Source organism: Pristiophorus japonicus, chromosome 3 (genome assembly GCF_044704955.1).
Source record: "Pristiophorus japonicus isolate sPriJap1 chromosome 3, sPriJap1.hap1, whole genome shotgun sequence".
In the NCBI taxonomy this organism is placed as follows: domain Eukaryota; kingdom Metazoa; phylum Chordata; class Chondrichthyes; family Pristiophoridae; genus Pristiophorus; species Pristiophorus japonicus.
The window spans coordinates 216,190,516-216,209,773 of NC_091979.1; the positions used below are offsets into that span (position 1 = coordinate 216,190,516).

The 19,258-nt window shown below is 45.5% G+C and overlaps 1 protein-coding gene across 2 annotated transcripts in view; it reads right to left on the reverse strand.

Moving 5' to 3' along the window:
• Positions 1-364: 364 nt before the first annotated feature.
• rpe (ribulose-5-phosphate-3-epimerase) overlaps positions 365-19,258 on the reverse strand; it is a 35,252-nt gene continuing 16,358 nt past the window's right edge. Inside the window, exons 4-6 of one of the 2 annotated variants that reach the window (XM_070876259.1) lie at positions 3,772-3,906; positions 3,335-3,421; positions 365-747 (exon numbers count right to left, since the gene is read on the reverse strand). In XM_070876259.1, the coding sequence (XP_070732360.1) occupies positions 625-747; positions 3,335-3,421; positions 3,772-3,906 (345 nt within the window). In that variant the 3' untranslated portion in view covers positions 365-624. The remainder of the gene's footprint in view (positions 748-3,334; positions 3,422-3,771; positions 3,907-19,258) is intronic. The other variant, XM_070876260.1, reaches the window with a different exon arrangement.

Genomic DNA, 19,258 nt, shown 5'->3' on the forward strand with positions numbered 1-19,258 from the left:
ACGGGAATGGGTGCAGCTGTGATATCAACACTCAGCATCTAGCCTCACACATGGTGAGTTGGGCAAAATACCCGAACCAGTGGGCCAGGCCAGTGCCCCAGTGAAGAGCCAATGCCTTGAGTAGGGAAGTATTGGTGAAAGTTTTACTTTGTTGGAAAATTGTCTCACTTAAGGAGTTTGATCAGTCTGTACAAAAAAATGAAGAAAGATTAAAAGTGAGGTGGTAGGGCTACACCCAACCTTTTAGTGGACACATAAAAAGGAAAAATACCTCCCCAATCCCTAGCACAAACCCATATAAAATGGATGAAACTTACTGGAGCTTAATGAACATCAGTTCATATATTTCACACAAAATCTTCCATGTTGTAATATTTTCCAGAGATACATCTTTATTCAAACTAGAAAGGGCATTGTGTGAGAAGAGGGGTTTCAGCCACAGAAAGTAATGTTATTAAACATTTGCAGAGTACCGCGCCAACAATGATCTGAACTTCTACATTGTTTCAGTTTGTTGCAAGAACGATACTAGTTTAATACAACAGTTTAAGTTCATATCCACACCATTAACAGTAGGCACAGTAGAGTTATCTAGAGTAAACCTAGATTTGCACTGTTGACATTTCACCGGTCCAGACAGCGCTTCTGAATAGCTTCCACACAAACATTTCGGAGCAGGTTCATCACAGATCTGGGATCATCACTCTTCATGACTGCGCTGCCAGACACGATCATGTTTGCTCCAGCCTGAAAGAATTTCAGGTTTAATATCACACAACAAAGCCAATGCTTGTGAAGCTCCACGCTTCATCAATAAATCTGCATTCTGCCAGTAAAAATCACATACTAAATATCCCTAGATTATAATGTCTTTATAAAATCGATATAGGAAGGTATTATACTTTAGAAATGAGCCCTGATGGACTTGTACTTCCCATAAGTTCTACAGTGTAGTGGAAATACAGGTATGGCTGTGTAACAAACTCTAACTTCAGTAACTTCAAGCTATCTTCATTAAAGTGCAAGTATAATTGTTAAAAGAAAATCAAAGATACTTTGTAATGAAGGAAATTTGGCAGCTGATTTGTGCTCAGCAAGCTCCCACAAACAGCAATCTGTTTTAGTTATGCTGATTGAGGGATAAATCTTGGTCAGTGGACTAGAAGAACTCCCTATCCTTTGCTGAATAGTGCCATGGAACTTTTACATCCAGCTGAGGGCAGACAGAGTCTCGGTTTAACGGCTCAACCATCCTGAAAGTATCCGATTTTGTGTTTTAAATAAAACCAGCATGTCTTGAACTGAAAGTGTAAAGATTTTGTACAAAAGGTAGAACAGAGAGCGTAAACAAACATAACATAACATAAGAAATAGGAGCAGGAATTGGCTATACGGCCCTTTGAGCCATTCAATATAATGGCTGATCATTGACCTCAACTCCACTTTCCCGCTTGATCTCCATATCCCGTGATTCCCCAAGACTCCAAAAATCTATCTATTTCAGCCTCAGAGACTTGGCATCCACAGCCCTCTGGGGCAGAGAATTCCAAAGATTAACAACCCTCTGAGTGAAGAAATTCCTCATCTGTCTTAAATGACCTACCCCGTATCCCGAGACAGTGCCCCCTAGTTCTAGACTCTCCAGCCAGGGGAAACAACCCCTGTCAATTCCCTTCAGAATCTTGTATGTTTCAATGAGATCACCTCGCATTCTTCTGAAGTCAAATGAGTATAGGCCCATTCTGCACAATCTCTCATCATAAGACAGCCCTCTCATCCCAGGAATCCATCTAATGAACCTTTGTTGCACCGTCTCCATGGCAAATATATCCTTCCTTAGATAAGGAGACCAAAACTATGCACAGTACACCAGGTATGGTCTCACCAAGGCCCTGTACAATTGTCGCAAGATTTCCTTACTCACACTCCAACCCCCTTGCAATAAAGGAAACATGCCATTTGCCTTCCTTATTGCTTGCTGTACTTGTATGCTTAGCTTTCTGTGTTTCTTGCACGAGGACACCCTCTGAACACCAACATTTTAAAGTTTACCATTTAAAATGTATTGTTTTTCTATTCTTCCTAAGTGAATAACCTCACACTTCCCTACATTATACACCATCTGCCACCTTACTGCCCACTCACGGAGTCTATTTTATATCACTTTACAGACTCTGTTCTCCTCAGCTTACTATCCCACCTAGCTTTGTATCATCAGTAAACTTGGATACATTATACTCGGTCCCTTCATCTAGGTTATTAATATAGATTGTAAATAGCTGTGGCCCCAGCCTTGCGGCACCCCACTAGTTACAGCCTGGCAACCTGAAAAAGACACATTTATCCCTACTCTCTGTTTTCTGTCCGTTAACCAAACCTCTATCCATGCTAATACATTCCCTCCAATCCCATGAGCCCTTATCTTGTGTAATAACCTTTTATGTGGCACCTTATCGAATGCCTTTTGGAAATCCAAATATACTACATCTTTTGGTTCCCCTTTATCTATCCTGCTAGCTACATGCTTAAAAAAACAAATACATTTGTCAAACATGATTTCCCTTTCATAAAACCATGTTGACTCTGCCTAATCATGTTTTGATTTTCTAAGTGCCCTGCTACCACTTCCTTAACAATAGATTCCAGTATTTTCCAGACGACTGATGTCGGGCTAACTGGCATGTAGTTCCTGGTTTTCTCTCTTCCCTCCTTTCTTGAATCGTGGTGTTACATTTGCTACCTTCCAATCTGCTGGGACCGATCTAGAATCTAGGGAATTTTAAAAAGGTGCCCTTCAAGCAGAGCTCCCCTGATGTTACAGTGTGGATAAACTCATGAGCGAGCTAGCTGATTGAGCCAGGGCAGCAGTTCAGGTACTACAAATGGCTGAGTGCTCCTGGGCTAGGGAGAAAAATCATCCTGCTCCCAATTACTACCCAGTGACTCACTGCGGTAAAATGAATCTGTGGATGCTGGATGCAGACATGTGCAGTATTATCTGTGGTTCCCCTCAGAGCCTGCTGACATTCACTTTCTAGGCTCAGAAACATTTAAGATTTAAAGAGCGAGGTATCAGACAGCTGCTGACACCTATAGAACTATACACCAAGCAAGGTTAGCACCTTCAAGAGAGGACAGGAAAAGAAGGGAGCCAATCTGGTGCTACATCCATGTCCAGATACTCAGCCTGAGTTCCAGAAGAATGGCAGGGAAAATGTCACAATCAGCCAGTGGGCTTGTAAAAAAAAAAAGCAGGGGGGACAAAGGAATTTGATCCTGTTGAGGTAACTATACATCACAGATTCTGGGCTAGATTTTAGTGAGGGTGAAATACCTCTGCACATTTATGAATAGTGTCCGGTCCCACACCTCCATCAACTTCAATATCCAGAGAAGGAAACTGTGTTCTCAACCAGTGGACCTAAAACAAAAAAGTCAATCAAGTTGCTTTCTGTCCCAAAAGCTCTTCTACAAATTGACAATAAATAGGTGGTGGGGGGGAAAACATTCCAGCCAAGGTGTCCCCCAGCTAAATGGAAACAGACCTATAACTGGTATACCAAGGCATTCTACACCTGCATTGGATTAGAAAAGAATTACACTGCAACTGATTAATTTAAGCAGAACTGTGCTGCTGCACCTATTACAGTAGAAATGAACATGTCCCAGCAGGAGCTATTACTGCTTTGCATATTAAACCAATTTCTTCATTGATCAAACAGTGCAGCAGGCCACAAAATAGTTTAAAGCCCATCAAAGTGGAAGTTTTACCTTTGAAATCATATCACCCATGAATTTCTGACCTCCAAACCCAGGTTCCACAGTCATCACCAAGGCCACGTCGATCTGATTTGCCCATGGAGCTAAGTCTTCTACAGTTGTCCCTGGTTTAATTGCCAGCCCCACCTGAGGAAGTATACAATGTACTACATTACCAATATGATTGTCACATGATGTGGGTTTTTGCATTTTACATCAGGTTTTGGAACCTCCTGAGAGAGACACCACCCACGCTGATAAGATGGGTTTCCTCTCTCTGGCAGATACAGGGTTTGAATTTGGGCATTTTCAAAACAGTTTCAACTCCCAGGTCAGGTCTTCTTATTAGGTGGTCCCTCGAATCGAGGAGGACTTGCTTCCACGCCAAAAAGGGATGAGTTCGATGATTTCACAGGTGTTTCAATGAAGGACCTAATATTCCAGATCCCGAACTACATATTGAAGGGTGGAAGATGCCGGTGCGTGGATTTTTTTAACGTGTGGTGGCCGTTGCACACCAGGCCACCACACAGGCTTGACGGAGCTTGGTCTTGGTCCAGTGACGAGGATTAACCAAGATGACTGGAGACCAGATCTGCTGCACGGACCTAGTGCGCACACAGATCACAGTGTGGGCTGGCCCGTGCTGCCCCTGGGCCACGCCTCTCCTGGGCCCCGATCGCGTCACTCCACGATCACTCATCGCTCCTTTGCCCCCGACCTTGCCGCTCCTGCTGTACCTGCCCACGCTCCAATCACCGACCTGGACCTTGGTGAAGTCCAGTCCAGTCACCCTCTTCGAAGCAGTATATGTTCTAATGAAACTGCTGGATTTAAAATGCTTTTTAAAAATGTGTCTGAATTGTTTCAAGTTTTGGGTACATTAAATCCTTTTTCAGTTTGACATTTAATTCCTAGTTTAGGTTAACATCTATATATTCTTAATTGTCTTTTTGCAACATAGACTCCTATTCATCTTTGTGTTCCCTCGTACATTGTGAATTAGAATGAGAACAGCAATTATCCCTTCTCTATAAGTAGATCGGCAAAAGGTTACTAGGAAGTGCTAAAATGCAGTTCAGTATCGCAGATGCTCATGTCAGTTAACTTCATTTTCATCAAGAAATATTGTTTTACCTCGACAAGGATGTCACTTACTGTAGAATTTATTTTAGGCAGTTTATATTGAACATACAACTTTTTGAAAATTCACACCTACACAGATCACAGTGTGGGCTGGCCCGTGCTGCCCCTGGGCCCACGCCTCTCCTGGGCTACGGGTCACAAAAAGAGATATATATTATACAATTTAAATTACTTTCAAAGTTAGTGGCATTTGATTAAAAAAAGGCTTCACATTAAGCTTATGTTGCTTTCCACTGATTCTGAAAAAATTAATTCACCATTACTGTCCCAGTTTTGTCTTCTGTTGATATAACCGGATTTTCTGTATGTGCTTTCCTCATCATTCTGTCTGTCTGTAATCTTTCCATTACATTCACGTAATATATAATACCCAGGTCAGGTACAGTTAAATGCAGAATAAAGCTATGTACCAAACTAGAGGCAGTTTGTGAGCTCATGTCCATTAGGAAATGGACTGAGATCAGCTAAACTCATTTCACATCAGATCCTTACAACTAGGCAAGACTTTCACCCATCAAGGTGCAGCTTCATGTCCCAGAAGTGAAAGGCCAATATTTAACCTAGAATTACATAGAATATAAGAACATAAGAAATAGGTACAGGATTAGGCCATGCGGCCCCTCGAGCTTGCTCTGCCATTCAATAAGATCATGGCTGATCTGATCATGGACTCAGCTCCACTTCCCTGCCCACTCCCCATAACCCCTTATTCGTTTAAGAAACTGTCTATTTCTGTCTTAAATTTATTCAATGTCTCAGCTTCCACAGCTCTCTGAAGCAGCGAATTCCACAGATTTAAACCCTCTGAGAAGAAAAAATGTTCTCCTCATCTCAGTTTTAAATGGGCGGCCCCTTATGCCAAGATCATGCCCCCTAGTTCTAGTCTCCCCCATCAGTGAAAACATCCTCTCTGCATCCACCCGGTTAAGCCCCCTCATAATCTTAGACGTTTCGATAAGATCACCTCTCATTCTTCTGAATTCCAATGAGTGAAGGCCCACCCTACTCAACCTTTTCTCATAAGTCAACCCCCTCATCCCCGGATCTTAGAAACTTACAGCACAGGAGGCCATTCGACCCTTTGAAAGAGCAGTCATGCTCAGTCTCACATCTCGGCATTTTGTCCGTATTTCTGCAAGTTCCTCATAGAAACATAGAAATTTACAGCGCAGGAGGCCGCCATTCTGACCCATTGTGTCCGCGCCAGCCGACAAAGAGCCACACAGCCCTTGGTCAGCCACCCTAAAGGTTACATATAAACCTATGAACAATGACAGAAAGGCAAAGAGCACCCAGCCCAAACAATCCACCTCACCACAACTGCAACACCCCTTATAATAAAAACATTCTACACTCCACCCCAACCGGAGCCATGTGATCTCCTGGGAGAGGCAAAACCCAATAAAAACTCAGGTCAATTTAGGGAGAAAGAATCTGTGAAAATTTCTCTCCGACCCATCCAGGCGATCGAAACTAGTCCAGATCATCACCCTGGCCATATTCTATTCCCTGCAGTACTTAGCATTATATCTGCTCCGTCCAACAAAAGGTCATCCAGTCTAATCCCAATTACCAACTCGAGGTCCGTAACCCTGCAGGTTACTGTACTTTAAGCGCCCATCCAACCATCTCTTAAAAGTGGTGAGGGTTTCTGCATCCACCACTCTTCCAGGCAGCAAGTTCCAGATTCCTACAACCCTCTGCGTAAAATATCGCCCCCTCAAATCCCCTCTAAACCTTCCACCAACCACCTTAAAATTATGTCCCCTCGTAGTAGACCCCTCCACCAATGGAAATAGACTCTTACTATCCACTATGTCCAGGCCCCTCAATATTTTGTACACCTCAATGAGGTCTTCTCTCAACAACCTCTGTTTCAATGAGAACAAACCCAGCCTATCCAATCTGTCCTCATAACTAAGATTCTCTATTCCAGGCAGTATCCTAGTAAATCTCCTCTGCACCCTCTCTAGTGCAATCACGTCCTTCCTATAATACAGCGACCAGAACTGCACGCAGTACTCCAGCTGTGGCCTAACCAAAGCATTACACAATTTAAGCATAAACTCCCTGCTCTTATATTCTATGCCTTGGACAATAAAGGCATGCATTCCATATGCCTGCTTAACCACCTTATCCACCTGGCCTTCTACTTTCAGGGATCTGTGGACAATCACTCCAAGGTCCCTTTGTTCATCTACACTATTAAGTGGCCTACTGCTTAATGTGTATACTTTGCTTATTAGCCCTCCCAAAGTGCCTCACACATTCCATTTGCCACTGCTCTGCCCACCTGACCAGCAGACTGATATCCTCCTGCAGCCCATGACTTTCCTCTTCATTATCAACCACACTGCCAATTTTATAGTGTCATCTGCAAACTTCTTAATCATACTCCCTATATTCAAATCTAAATCATTGATATACATCATAAAAAGCAAGGGTCCCAGTACTGAGCCCTGCGGAACCCCACTGGAAACATCCTTCCAGTCACAAAAACATCCATCAATCATTACCCGTTGCTTCCAACCTCCAAGCCAATTTTGAATGCAACTGGACACTTTTCCCTGTATTCCATGGGCTTTAACCTTTATGACCAGTCTACCATGTGGGACCTTATCAAAAGCTTGGCTAAAGTCCATATATACTACATCGTACGCACTACCCTCATCAACCCTCTTGGTTACCTCCTCAAAATTTCAATCAGGTTAACCAAACACTATCTTCCCTTAACAAATCCGTGCTGACTGTCCCTAATTAATCCTTGCCTTTCCAAATGCAGATTTATCCTCTTTCAGGATTTTTCCCCATAATTTTCCCACCACTGAGGTTAGGCTGACAGGCCTGTAATTACTTGACTTATCCCTTTCTCCCTTCTTAAACAAGGGGACAACATTAGCAGTCCTCCAATCTTCTGGCACCATGCCCAGATCCAAAGAAGACTGGGAAATGATGGCCTCTGCTATTTCTTCTTTTACTTCGCTCAACAGCCTGGTATGCATTTCATCCAGGCCTGGGGACTTATCCACTTTCAAAGCTGCTAAACCCCTTAATACCTCCTCTCACTATATTTATTTCATCCAGAAGATCACACTCTTCCTTGATAGCTGCATTTGCATTGCCCCTTTCCTTTGTGAAAACAGATGCAAAGTATTCGTTAAGAACCCTCCCAACATCTTCCGCCTCCACACAAAGATCTCAATGATCTCCAATAGGCCCTACCCTTTCTTTAGTTACCCTCTTACTCTTAATATAGTTAGTTAAAGAACATCTTAGGGTTTTCCTTAATTTTACTGGCCAAGAATTTCTCGTGCTCTCTCTTAGCATTCCTAATATCCTTTTTAATTTTGCCTCTTAACTGTCTATATTCTGCTAACGATTCTATAATATTTAGCCATTGATATATGACATAAGCGTACCTTTTTTTTCTTAATTCTCCCGAGTCCCTAGACATCCAAGGGGCTCTAGAATTATTTTCCCCAGCCTTTTTCTTTAAGGCCACATGTTTGGCCTGAGCCTTCCGGATCTCCTCCTGAAATGCCTCTCACTGTTCCGACACGGATTTACTCACAAGTAGCTGTTTCCAGTCCACCATGGCCAAATCACTCCTTAACTTAGCAAAATTAGCTTTTCCCTAATTCGGAACTTTTATTCCAGGCCTATTCTTGTCCTTATCCATAACCAACTTGAATCTGACTGAATTATGGTCACTGGCACCCAAGTGCTCTCCCACTAATACCCCTTCAACCTGCCCAGCTTCATTCCCCAAAACTAAATCCAAGACTGCCCCCTCTCGAGTTGGGCTTGCTACATACTGAATAAAAAAGTTCTCTTGAATGCATTCCAAGAATTCCATACCCTCTATACCCTTCACACTAAATTTGTCCCAATCAACATTTGGATAGTTAAAATCCCCTACTATTACCACCCTATGGTTTTTGGACTTCACAGCAATTTGCCTACTTATTTGCTCCTTTATCTTTCTCACACTGTTTGGGGGTCTATAATACACGCCCAGCAGTGTGATCACCCCTTTTTTATTTTTAAATTTTATCCATATGGCCTCATTTGATGATCCCTCTTACATATCATCCTTCCTCACCGCTGTAATAGTTTCTTTAATCAGTACCGCAACCCACCCCCTCTATCTTGTCTAAAAATCCTGTAGCCAGGAATATTGATCTGCCAAACCTGCCCCTCTTTCAGCCGTGTTTCTGTAATGGCTATAAATGTCATACTCACAAGTGTCTACCCTGTGCTCTTGCCTCATTCGCCATACTCCTTGCATTAAAGTATATACCATTCAGCACAGGAAGACCTCCTTGCTTACTACATACTAAACCCTGTCTTACAGATTCGCTTTCTAGATTCTTGCTATCCAATTTCAGCTTTACTGCCTTCCCTTATGAATTTGTTCTCGGGTTCCCATCCCCTGCCAAGCTAGTTTAAACTCTCCCCAACAGCACTAGCAAAACTCCCCGCGAGGCTATTGTTCCCGCCGCTGTTGAGGTGCAACCTGTCCGGTTTGTACAGGTCCCATCTCCCCCAGAAGTGGTCTCAATACCTCAAGAATTTAAAGCCCTCCCTCCTACACCAACTTTCCAGCCACGTGTTCATCCTCTCCATCCTTCTATTCGTGGCACTAGTAGTAACCCGGAGATTACTACCTTTGAGGTCCTACCCTTTCATTTTCTTCCTAGCTCCCTGAATTCTTCCTGTCGGACCTCATCCCTTATTTTACCTATGTCATTGGTCCCAATATGTTTACCCCCCCCCCCCCCCCCCCAAAAGGATGCCCTGTGACATCCTTGACCCTGGCATCAGGGAGGCACAAAACCATTCGGGAGTCACGCCTACGGCCGCAGAAACATCTGTCTGTTCCCCTAACTATAGAATTCCCTATCACTAGGACTCTTTTGTTCTTTGCCTGCACCCCCCCCCCCCCCCCCAAATTGGCTCTGGCTGCACTCCCCAGAGACATCATCTTCCTTACCGATATTCAGAAGTGAATATTGGTTTGAAAGCGAGATGGACTCATGGGGGGACTCCTGCACTACCTGCCTAGCACACTTACTACGTCTGGTGGTCACCCACTTCCCCTCTACCTGCACGCCATTAAGCTGCGGGGTGACCACCTCCTGAAACTTGCTATCCACATCGTTCTCAGCCTCGCAGATGCACCTTATTGACTCCACCTGCTGCTCCAGTTCCAAAACGTGGAGCTCGAGCAGTTGAAGTTGGAGACACCCCCTGCACACATGGTTGTCTAGGATGTGCGAAGCATCCAAGACTTCTCACATGCTGCAGGATATGCACTCCATGGGACTGAGCTACACTGCCATCCCTCTAGTTAGCCTTATCTAGTTTAAAATCTACTTAAAAAGAAATAAGAGGAAAGAGTGCTACTTACCAACTCACCTCATCGACCTCCGAACTCCCGACCTCACAGGGCTTACCGACTCGCCGACCTCACAGGGGCAAGTATCTGTCCGAATCCCTTTTAAAATCATTTATGGAATCAACTTCCACCACCTTTTCAGGTAGAGCGTTCCAGATCCTGACAACTCAGTGAAAACTATTCTTCTCATCTCCCCTCTAGACCTTTTTGCAATGATTTTAAATTTAAGACCTCGAGTTATTGACCCACCTGCCAGAAAATAATTTTTCTCTATCTACTCCTATCAAAACCTCTCACCTTGAGAACCTCTATCAGGTCACCACTTAACCTTCGGTTCTAAAGAGAACAGTCCCAATTTTACTAACCTCTCATCATCCCATAACTGAAGTCCCGCATCCCCGGTAACATTCTGGTAAATCTCTTCTGTACCCTTTACGTCTTTCCTGAATTGTGGTGCCCTGAATTGTTCACAATACTCCAGCTGAGGCCTAACCAGTGATTTATAAAGTTCTAGTATGACCTCTTTGCTTTTATATTCTATTCCTCTATTTATAAATCCAAGTAACCCATGTGCTTTTTTAAACCACCTCATCAACTTGCCCTGCCACCTTTGTGGATGTGTGTATATGGACATCAAGGTCTCGCTGCTCATCTACACTTTTCAAAATCGTGCCATTTATAGTATACGGTCTTTCCATATTAGTCCTCTCAAAGTGTATCGCTTCACACTTCTCTGCATTGAACTCCATTTGCCATGTCATTGAGGCCTATAACGCATCATCATCATAGGCAGTCTCTCAGAATCGAGGAAGACTTGCTTCCACTCTTAGCATGAATTCTTAGGTGGCTGTACAGTCCAATACGAGAACCACAGTCTCTGTCACAGGTGGGACAGTGGTTGAGGGGGAAGGGTGGGTAGGGAGCCTGGTTTGCTGCACGCTCCTTCCGCTTGATTTCTGCATACTCTCAGCGATGATACTCAAGGAGCTCAGCGCCCTCCCGGATGCACTTCCTCCACTTAGGGCGGTCTTTGGCCAGGGATTTCCAGGTGTCAGTGGGGATGCTGCATTTTATCAAGGCTTTGAGGGTGTCCTTGAAACATTTCCTCTGCCCACCTGGGACTCGCTTGCCATGTAGGAGTTCTGAGTAGAGTGCTTGCTTTGGGATCTCGTGTCTGGCATGCGAACTATGTGGCCTGCCCAGCGGAGCTGATCAAGTGTGGTCAGTGCTTCAATGCTGGGAATGTTGGCCTGGATGAGGACGCTAATGTTTGTGCATCTGTCCTCCCAGGGGATTTGTAGGATCTTGGAGACATCGCTGGTGTTATTTCTCATGTACATGGTCAACGTCTCTGAGCCATACAGGAGGGCGGATATTACTACGGCCCTGTAGACCATGAGCTTGCTGACAGTTTTGAGGGCCTGGTCTTCAGACACTCTTTTCCTTAGGCGGCCAAAGGCTGCACTGGAGGCGGTGTTGGATCTCGTCGTCCATGCCTGCTCTTGTTGTTAGGAGGCTCTTGAGATAAGGGAAGTGGTCCACATTGTCCAGAGCCGCGTCATGGATTTTGATGTCTGGGAGGGGGCAGTGCTGTGCAGCGATGTCAGGCTGGTGGAGGACCTTTATCTTACTGATGTTTAGCGTAAGGCCCATGCTTTCATATGCCACGGTAAATACGTCGACTATGTCCAGCAGTTCAGCCTCAGTGTGTGCATAGACGCAGGCGCGTCCGTGTACTGTAGCTCGACGACAGAGGTTGGAGTGGTCTTGGACCTGGCCTGGAGACGGTGAAGGCTGAACAGCTTCCCACTGGTTCTGTAGTTTAGTTCCACTGTCAATTGTGAGGTGGAGCATGGCAGTGAGGAAGATTGAGAAGAGGGTTTGGGCGATGACGCAGCCCTGCTTGACCCCGGTCCGACTATAACTAACCTCATCACGATCTACTACTTTGCCAATTTTCATATCTTCTGCAAACTTTATAATGCTGCTCCCTACATCAGAGTCTAGGTCTACATATGATTACATAGGATATAAGGCACAGAAACAGGCCATTCAGCCCAACCAGCTATTTATGCTCCACTTGAACCTCCTCCAATCTTTCCCCATCTAAATCTATCCACATAATCCTCCTTCCTCATATACTCATCTAGCCTCCCCTTAAATGCTCTATACTATTCACTTCAACCACTCCCTGTGGTAGTGAGTTCCACATTCTTACCACTCACTAGGTAAAGAAGTTTCTTCTGAATTCCCTATTAGATTTCTTGATGGCTATCTTATACTGATGGACCTCTAGTTTTGCTCTTTCCCACAAGTGGAAACATGCTCTCTGTATCTACTCCAAAATCTTTCATAATTTTAAAGACCCCTCAGCCTTCTCTGTTCATTTCTGGTATCTTCCTTGTAAATCTTTTTTGCACCCCCTATATCCTATTTATAATATGGCGATAAGAATTATATGCAGTACTCTAATTGTAGTCTAACCAAAGTCAGTCTAACCAAAGCAGGCTGAGCGGCCCCCCGGTCTGCGAGCATCATCAGAACAGGCCGAGGAGCAGCGAGGCGGCATACCACTCCAGGGAGCAGCAAGTGCTGGAGCAGGAAAGCAACGGCAGCGAAGAGTGACGTCACCAAGGTCCAGGTCGATGATTGGAGCGTGGGCAGGCACTGCAGGAGCAGCGAGGTCGGGGCGAAGGAGCGGCGAGAGTTTGTAGAGGGACGTGATCGGCACCCAGGAGAGGAGAGTTCAGGGCCCAGAAGAGGCGAGGGCCCAGGGCCAGCACGGGCCAGCCCACACTGCGATGTGTGCGTGCACTAGGTCCGTGCAGCAGAGCTGGTCTCCAGTTGTCTTGGTTAATCCTTGCTACTGGACCAAGACCTAGCTCTGTCAAGCCTGTGTGGTGGTTGGTGTGCAACGGCCACCCCATGTTAAAAAAAATACACAAACAGGCATCTTCCACCCTTCAAGATTTAGTTTGGGACCTGGCATTTTAGGTCCTTCACTGAAACACCTGTGAACTTTTTGACGTGGAAGCAAGTCATCCTCGATTCGAGGGACTACCTATGATGATGATACAAGTTTAGCTAACTTCCCTACTTTACCTTTAACAACTATGCCGGCTCTCCTATGCCTTTCCAAATGAAAGTTTATTTTGTCCCCGATAATGGTTTCCAATAACTTTCCCACCGCCGATGTTAGGCTGTCTGGCCTGTTAGTTCCCTGGTTTATCCCTCTCCCCTTGCTTGAATAGTGGTATAACATTAGTAACCTCCAGTCCTCCAGCACTAATCCAGTATCCAATGAGGACTGAAAGATTGTGACCAATGCCTCTGCTGTTTCTAACTTAGCTTCTTTCAGCAACCTAGGATACACTCCATCTGGAACAGGTGACTTACCAACTTTCAGTAATGCTAATCTTTTTAGTATGTCTTCTCTATTACTATTCTGTCCATAACTTTCCTCATCTTATAGTATAACCTTCCTTTGTGAAGACAGAAGCAAAGTACTCATTTAATATTTTTGCCATGTCCTCTGCTTCTACATGAAGATTTCCATTTGAGTTCTTAATGGGCCCAACTTTTCCCTAGTAAACCACTTACATGTTCATAAAATGTTTTAAGAATCAATGTAATGTTGCCATATAAATCTTTCTCATAACCTCTCTGCCTCCCATATTAACTTTTTTATTTCCCTCTTGTACTTTTCATAATCTTCCTAGTTATTAACTGAATCTTGCTCCTGACATTTGTCATAAGCCTCCTTTTTCTATTTTGTTTTAACTTTTATTTCCTGTGTCATGCAGGTCATATACAGCACAGAAATAGGCCATGCTGGCGTTTATGCACCACTTCAGCCTCCTTCTGTCATTCCTCATCTAAATCTATCAGCATAACCCTCTATTCCCTTCTCCCTCATATGCTTATCTAGCTTCCCCTTAAATGTATCTATACTATTCGCCTCAACTACTCCATGTGATAGCGAGTTCCATTCTCACCACTCACTGGATAAAGATGTTCCTTCTGAATTCCTCATTTGATTTATTGGTGGCTATCTTATATTGATGGCATCTAGTTTTGCTCTTCCTCAAGTGGAAACATTCTGTGTCTACTCGATCAAAACCTTTCATAATTTTAAAGACCTTTATCGGGTCACCCCTTTCAAGAGAAAAAGAGTCCAAGACTGTTCATCTTTTCCTGATAGGTATAACCTCACATTTCTGGTATCATTCTTGTAGATCTTTTTTGTACCCTCTCCAGTGCCTCTATATCCTTTTTACAATATGGTGACCAGAACTGTACGTTGTACTTCCTTGGTTACACCACAGTTGTTCGATAAGTTTAGCATAACATCTCTAGTTTTCAATTCCATCTCGTTAAACATAAACTCTAGTGCTTGGTTTGCCTTTTTCAAAAATGGCATTAACCCGAGTCGCTACTTTTAGTGATGTATACTTGTACCTTTGCTCCTCTACCCCAGTTTCTTATTCTCCCAGTATTATGTGAACTCCTTATTTTTATTACCAACATGTAATACCTCATACCTGTGTTGAAATTCACATGCCCATTCTGCATTTATTAATGTCTCCTTGTAATTTATGCAGTCCTCCTCAGTATAGGCTATCCAACACTCTCCCCCCTCCCCCAGTCTCTATCAACCTGCACCCCCCAGTCTCTTTCTCTCTTCAGCCCCCTCCCCGTCTCTCTCTCTCTCTCTCTCTCTCTCTTTTTCTCAGCCACCCCCCCACCCTCTCTCTTTTCTCAGCCGCCCCCCCCCCACAGTCTCTCTCTCTCTTCCTCCCCCCCCACCCCCCAGTCTGTCTGTCTGTCTGTCTCTCTCTCTCTTCAGTCTCACTCACACCCCTCTTGCCCCACCCCACCGCCGTGTCTCTCTTTCTCTCTCCCCACCTCCCCCAGTCTCTCTCTTCACCCACCTCTTTCTCTCTTTTCCCCCCACCAGACTGTCTGTCTGTCTCTCCTCCCCCTCCACCAGTCTCAATCTCTCCCCCCCTCCCGTCTCTTTCCCCCCCCCACCCCACCCAGTCACTCTCTTTCCCCCCCCCCCCAGTCTCTCTATTTCCCCCCCCCCCCAATCTCTCTCTCTCTCTCTCTCTCTCTCTCTCTCTCTCTCCCTCCCTCCTTCCCCCCTCCCCCCCGCACCCCCAGTCTCTCTCTTTCTCGCCCAGTCTCTTTTCCCCATCACCCCCGTCTCTCTCTTTCTCTCTCTTCCACCCCCCACACCTCCATCTCTCTTCTCTCTTCCCCCCCCCATACATCTCCTGCTCCCCCCCGCCATACATTTCCTCCTTCCCCTCCCCCTACATCTCCTCCTCCCCCCCCCCCATACATCTCCTGCTCCCCCCTCTCCATACATCTCCTCCTTCCCCCCCCCCATACATCTCCTCCTTTCCCCCCCCCCACACATCTCCTCCTCCCCCCCCCCATACATCTCCTCCTCCCCCCGCCCCCATACATCTCCTCCTCCCCCCGCCCCCATACATCTCCTCCTCCCCCCGCCCCCATACATCTCCTCCTCCCCCCGCCCCCATACATCTCCTCCTCCCCCCGCCCCCATACATCTCCTCCTCCCCCCGCCCCCATACATCTCCTCCTTCCCCCCCCCCCATACATCTCCTCCTTCCCCCCCCCATACATCTCCTCCTTCCCCCCCCCATACATCTCCTCCTTCCCCCCCCCCATACATCTCCTCCTTCCCCCCCCCCATACATCTCCTCCTTCCCCCCCCCCATACATCTCCTCCTTCCCTCCCCCCCCAAATACATCATCTCCTTCCCCCCCCCCCAAATAAATCATCTCCTTCCCCCCCTCCCCCCCCAAATACATCATCTCCTTCCCCCCCTCCCCCCCAAATACATCATCTCCTTCCCCCCCCCCCCCCAAATACATCATCTCCCCCCCCCCCCCCAAATACATCTCTTTCCTCCTCCTCCCCCAATGTTCACTGCACAACAAGCAGGGCTTGGTGCGGTTACTGAGAGTAACTGCATGACAAGAGACCACTGAAATAGTTAAGAGGCCAACAGTCGATCTGAGCAGCTTGTTTATCCCAGTGACGGATGGTTGAGGGAATCAAGTCCCGTTTTGGCTTTATCAGCAAAAGGATTCTAGTAGTTGAGAATTGGCACAGAAAACATCCAACATGACTGGAAACAATTGTGGAATTTGCAGCCCCATCTTAGGTTACATATGTTTACTGGGCAGGGGGTAGTTCCAAGTACAGACCTAGAACTGACAGTGCTGAGTGAATACACAGGGACATCATACTTATGTTGTAGTTAACCTACTCACTTCAATGCTATGTGATTCCCAAATGGTATGTAGCTTCCCTGGTGCCAGGGTAAAGGATATCACCGAGCGGCTGCAGGACATTCTGCGAGGGGAAGGGGAACAGCCAGAAGTCGTGGTCCATACTGGAACCAATGACATAGGTAGAGGAAGTGTTGAGGTCAATCAGGCAGAGTTTCAGGAGCTAGGAAAAAGATTAAAAAAACAGAACCTCAAAAAGGTAGTAATGTCAGGATTACTCCCACTGCCACGTGCTAGTGAGTATAAAAACAGGTAAATGCGTGGCTGGAGAGCTGGTGCAGGAGGGAGGGTTTTAGATTCTTGGGGCATTGGGGCTGGTTCTGGGGAAAGGGGCACCTGCACAAGATGGACGGGGTGCACCTGAACAAAGCCGGGACCAATGTTCTCGCTGAAAGGTTAACCAGTACTGTTGGGGAGGGTTTTGGTAGGGGGAGGGGAACCAGGAAATAGCAGAGAGGAGCAGAAATGAGATCAGAGGACAGAGAAATATAAACAGTCGTAAAATTAGAAATATACCAAAAGTTGTAGGGACCAGATTGAGCAAAATAGCAAAGATGACAAAGGAGTATTGAATTGTATGCACATCAAAGTACGTAGTGCAGCTAATAAGGTTGGTGAGCTGCAGGCACAAGTTGCCACATGGGAGGATTATGACGTGGTTGCATTAACAGAGACATGGCTGAAACAAGGCCAGGAATGCATTAATATTCCTGGTTACCAAGTATTCAGGAATGATAGAAAAGAAAAAAAAGAGAGCAAGGGGTGTGGCAGTATTGATTAAGGATGACGTTACAATTCCTAAATTGGAAGGATTTACTCGATGGTTCTAGGATTTAATCTATTTGGCTTGGGTTGAGGAACAGGGGGGAGCTGTTACATTGCTTGGAGATTTTTTTATTTTTAAATAGAGCTCCGAACAATTGGAAGACAGATGAGCAAATTTGTTGGCATATTTCAAAGTTGTGTAAGGCTGATGCGCCCAGGATGATAGGATATAAAAGTTAAAATAAAACAGAAAAAGGAGGCTTATGACAAATGTCAGGAGCAAGTCAGTTAATAACCAGGAAGATTATGGAAAGTACAGGAGGGAATTGAAAAAGTTAATACAGGAGGCAAAGGGAGGTTACGAAAAAAGGTTAGCAGGCAACATGAAGTTGAACCCTTAAACATTTTATAAACATATAGGGCCCAAGTTTCCACATGCGCCTAGAACGGCGCAGTCCCGACCTGGACGCCAGTTTTTCGCGCCACAAAGTGCGCCTAAAAAAATCCTCCGTATTCTCCACCTCCCTGCAGGTCCTCTGGCCCTCGGCGCAGCGCAGCACGACCAGAACCGACACCCGCTTGTCTCCGGACCGGACCCGACACCCGCTCCCCCCCGACTGGACCCGACCCGACTCCCGCTCCGCCCCCCACCGACTGGACCCGGGCTGCCCCTCCTCCCTCCTCCCTCCTCCTCCTCCCCACCCCGAACCGAACCAACGCCACCTACCTGTAAATCTGGTGCTGGGGACGGGCCCTGCCCGAAGTCTCGGGCCGGCCCGTTCAGCCTTCGGTCCCGAAAGGCCTGCCTGAAGCACTTTCACACAGGTAGGAAGATGGTTTATTTAATCTTTTCTTTGCTTATGTTTATTCAGGTTGGATTTATTTGTATAATATTTGTATAAGTATAAATAAGGATTTATTATAGAATTTAATGACTTCCCTCCCCCCCCCCCCCCCCCCCCACCTCGTTCTGGACGCCTAATTTGTAACCTGCACCTGATTTTTTTAATGTGTAGAACAGGTTTTTTCAGTTCTACAAAAATCTTCACTTGCTCCATTCTAAGTTAGTTTGGAGTACGTTTTCACTGTGGAAACTTTGAAATCAGGCGTCAGTGGCCGGACACGCCCCCTTTTGAAGAAAAAATTCTGTTCCAAAGTGGAACTGTTCTACCTGACTAGAACTGCAGAAAAAAAAATGTGGAGAATTGCGATTTCTAAGATAGTCCGTTCTCCACCAGTTGCTCCTAAAAATCAGGCGCAAATCATGTGGAAACTTGGGCCCATAAAGTGCAAGAAGTTAGCCAGGTTGAGTGACAGGAAGCAGAAGATGGACATTTTTCAGACTTGGAAATGGTTGCAGTGGTGTTACAAGGGAAAGTTTTGGGTCCATTACTCTTTACAATTTTTATAAACGAGTAAACGACCTACATTCTGGTGTAGAGAGCAGCATTATAAAGTTTGCAGATGATACGAAACTTGGCAAAATAGTAGTGATGAGGATACTTCTAGGCCTCAGGATGATGTACAAGGATGCTGAAATGGGCAGAAGCAGAACAGAAGGAATTCAATGCAGAGAAGGGTGAAGTGATGCACTTTGGGAGGACTAATATAAATGGCACGATTTTGAAAAATGTAGATGAGCAGAGAGACCTTGGTGTCCATGTACACAAATCCTCAAAAGGTGACAGAGCAAGCTGAAAAGGTGGTTGAAAAAAGCATATGCGTTACTGGGGTTTTTAAATAGGCCTGGAGTTTCCACATAATTGTGCTGTTTTCTTCCGCGCAATTCGGCCGCTATCGGCGTAACCGGAGCAAAAGATCGAGGAATTTTAAGTGCAAATTGCATTCAGCGCACCGAGAGTTTAC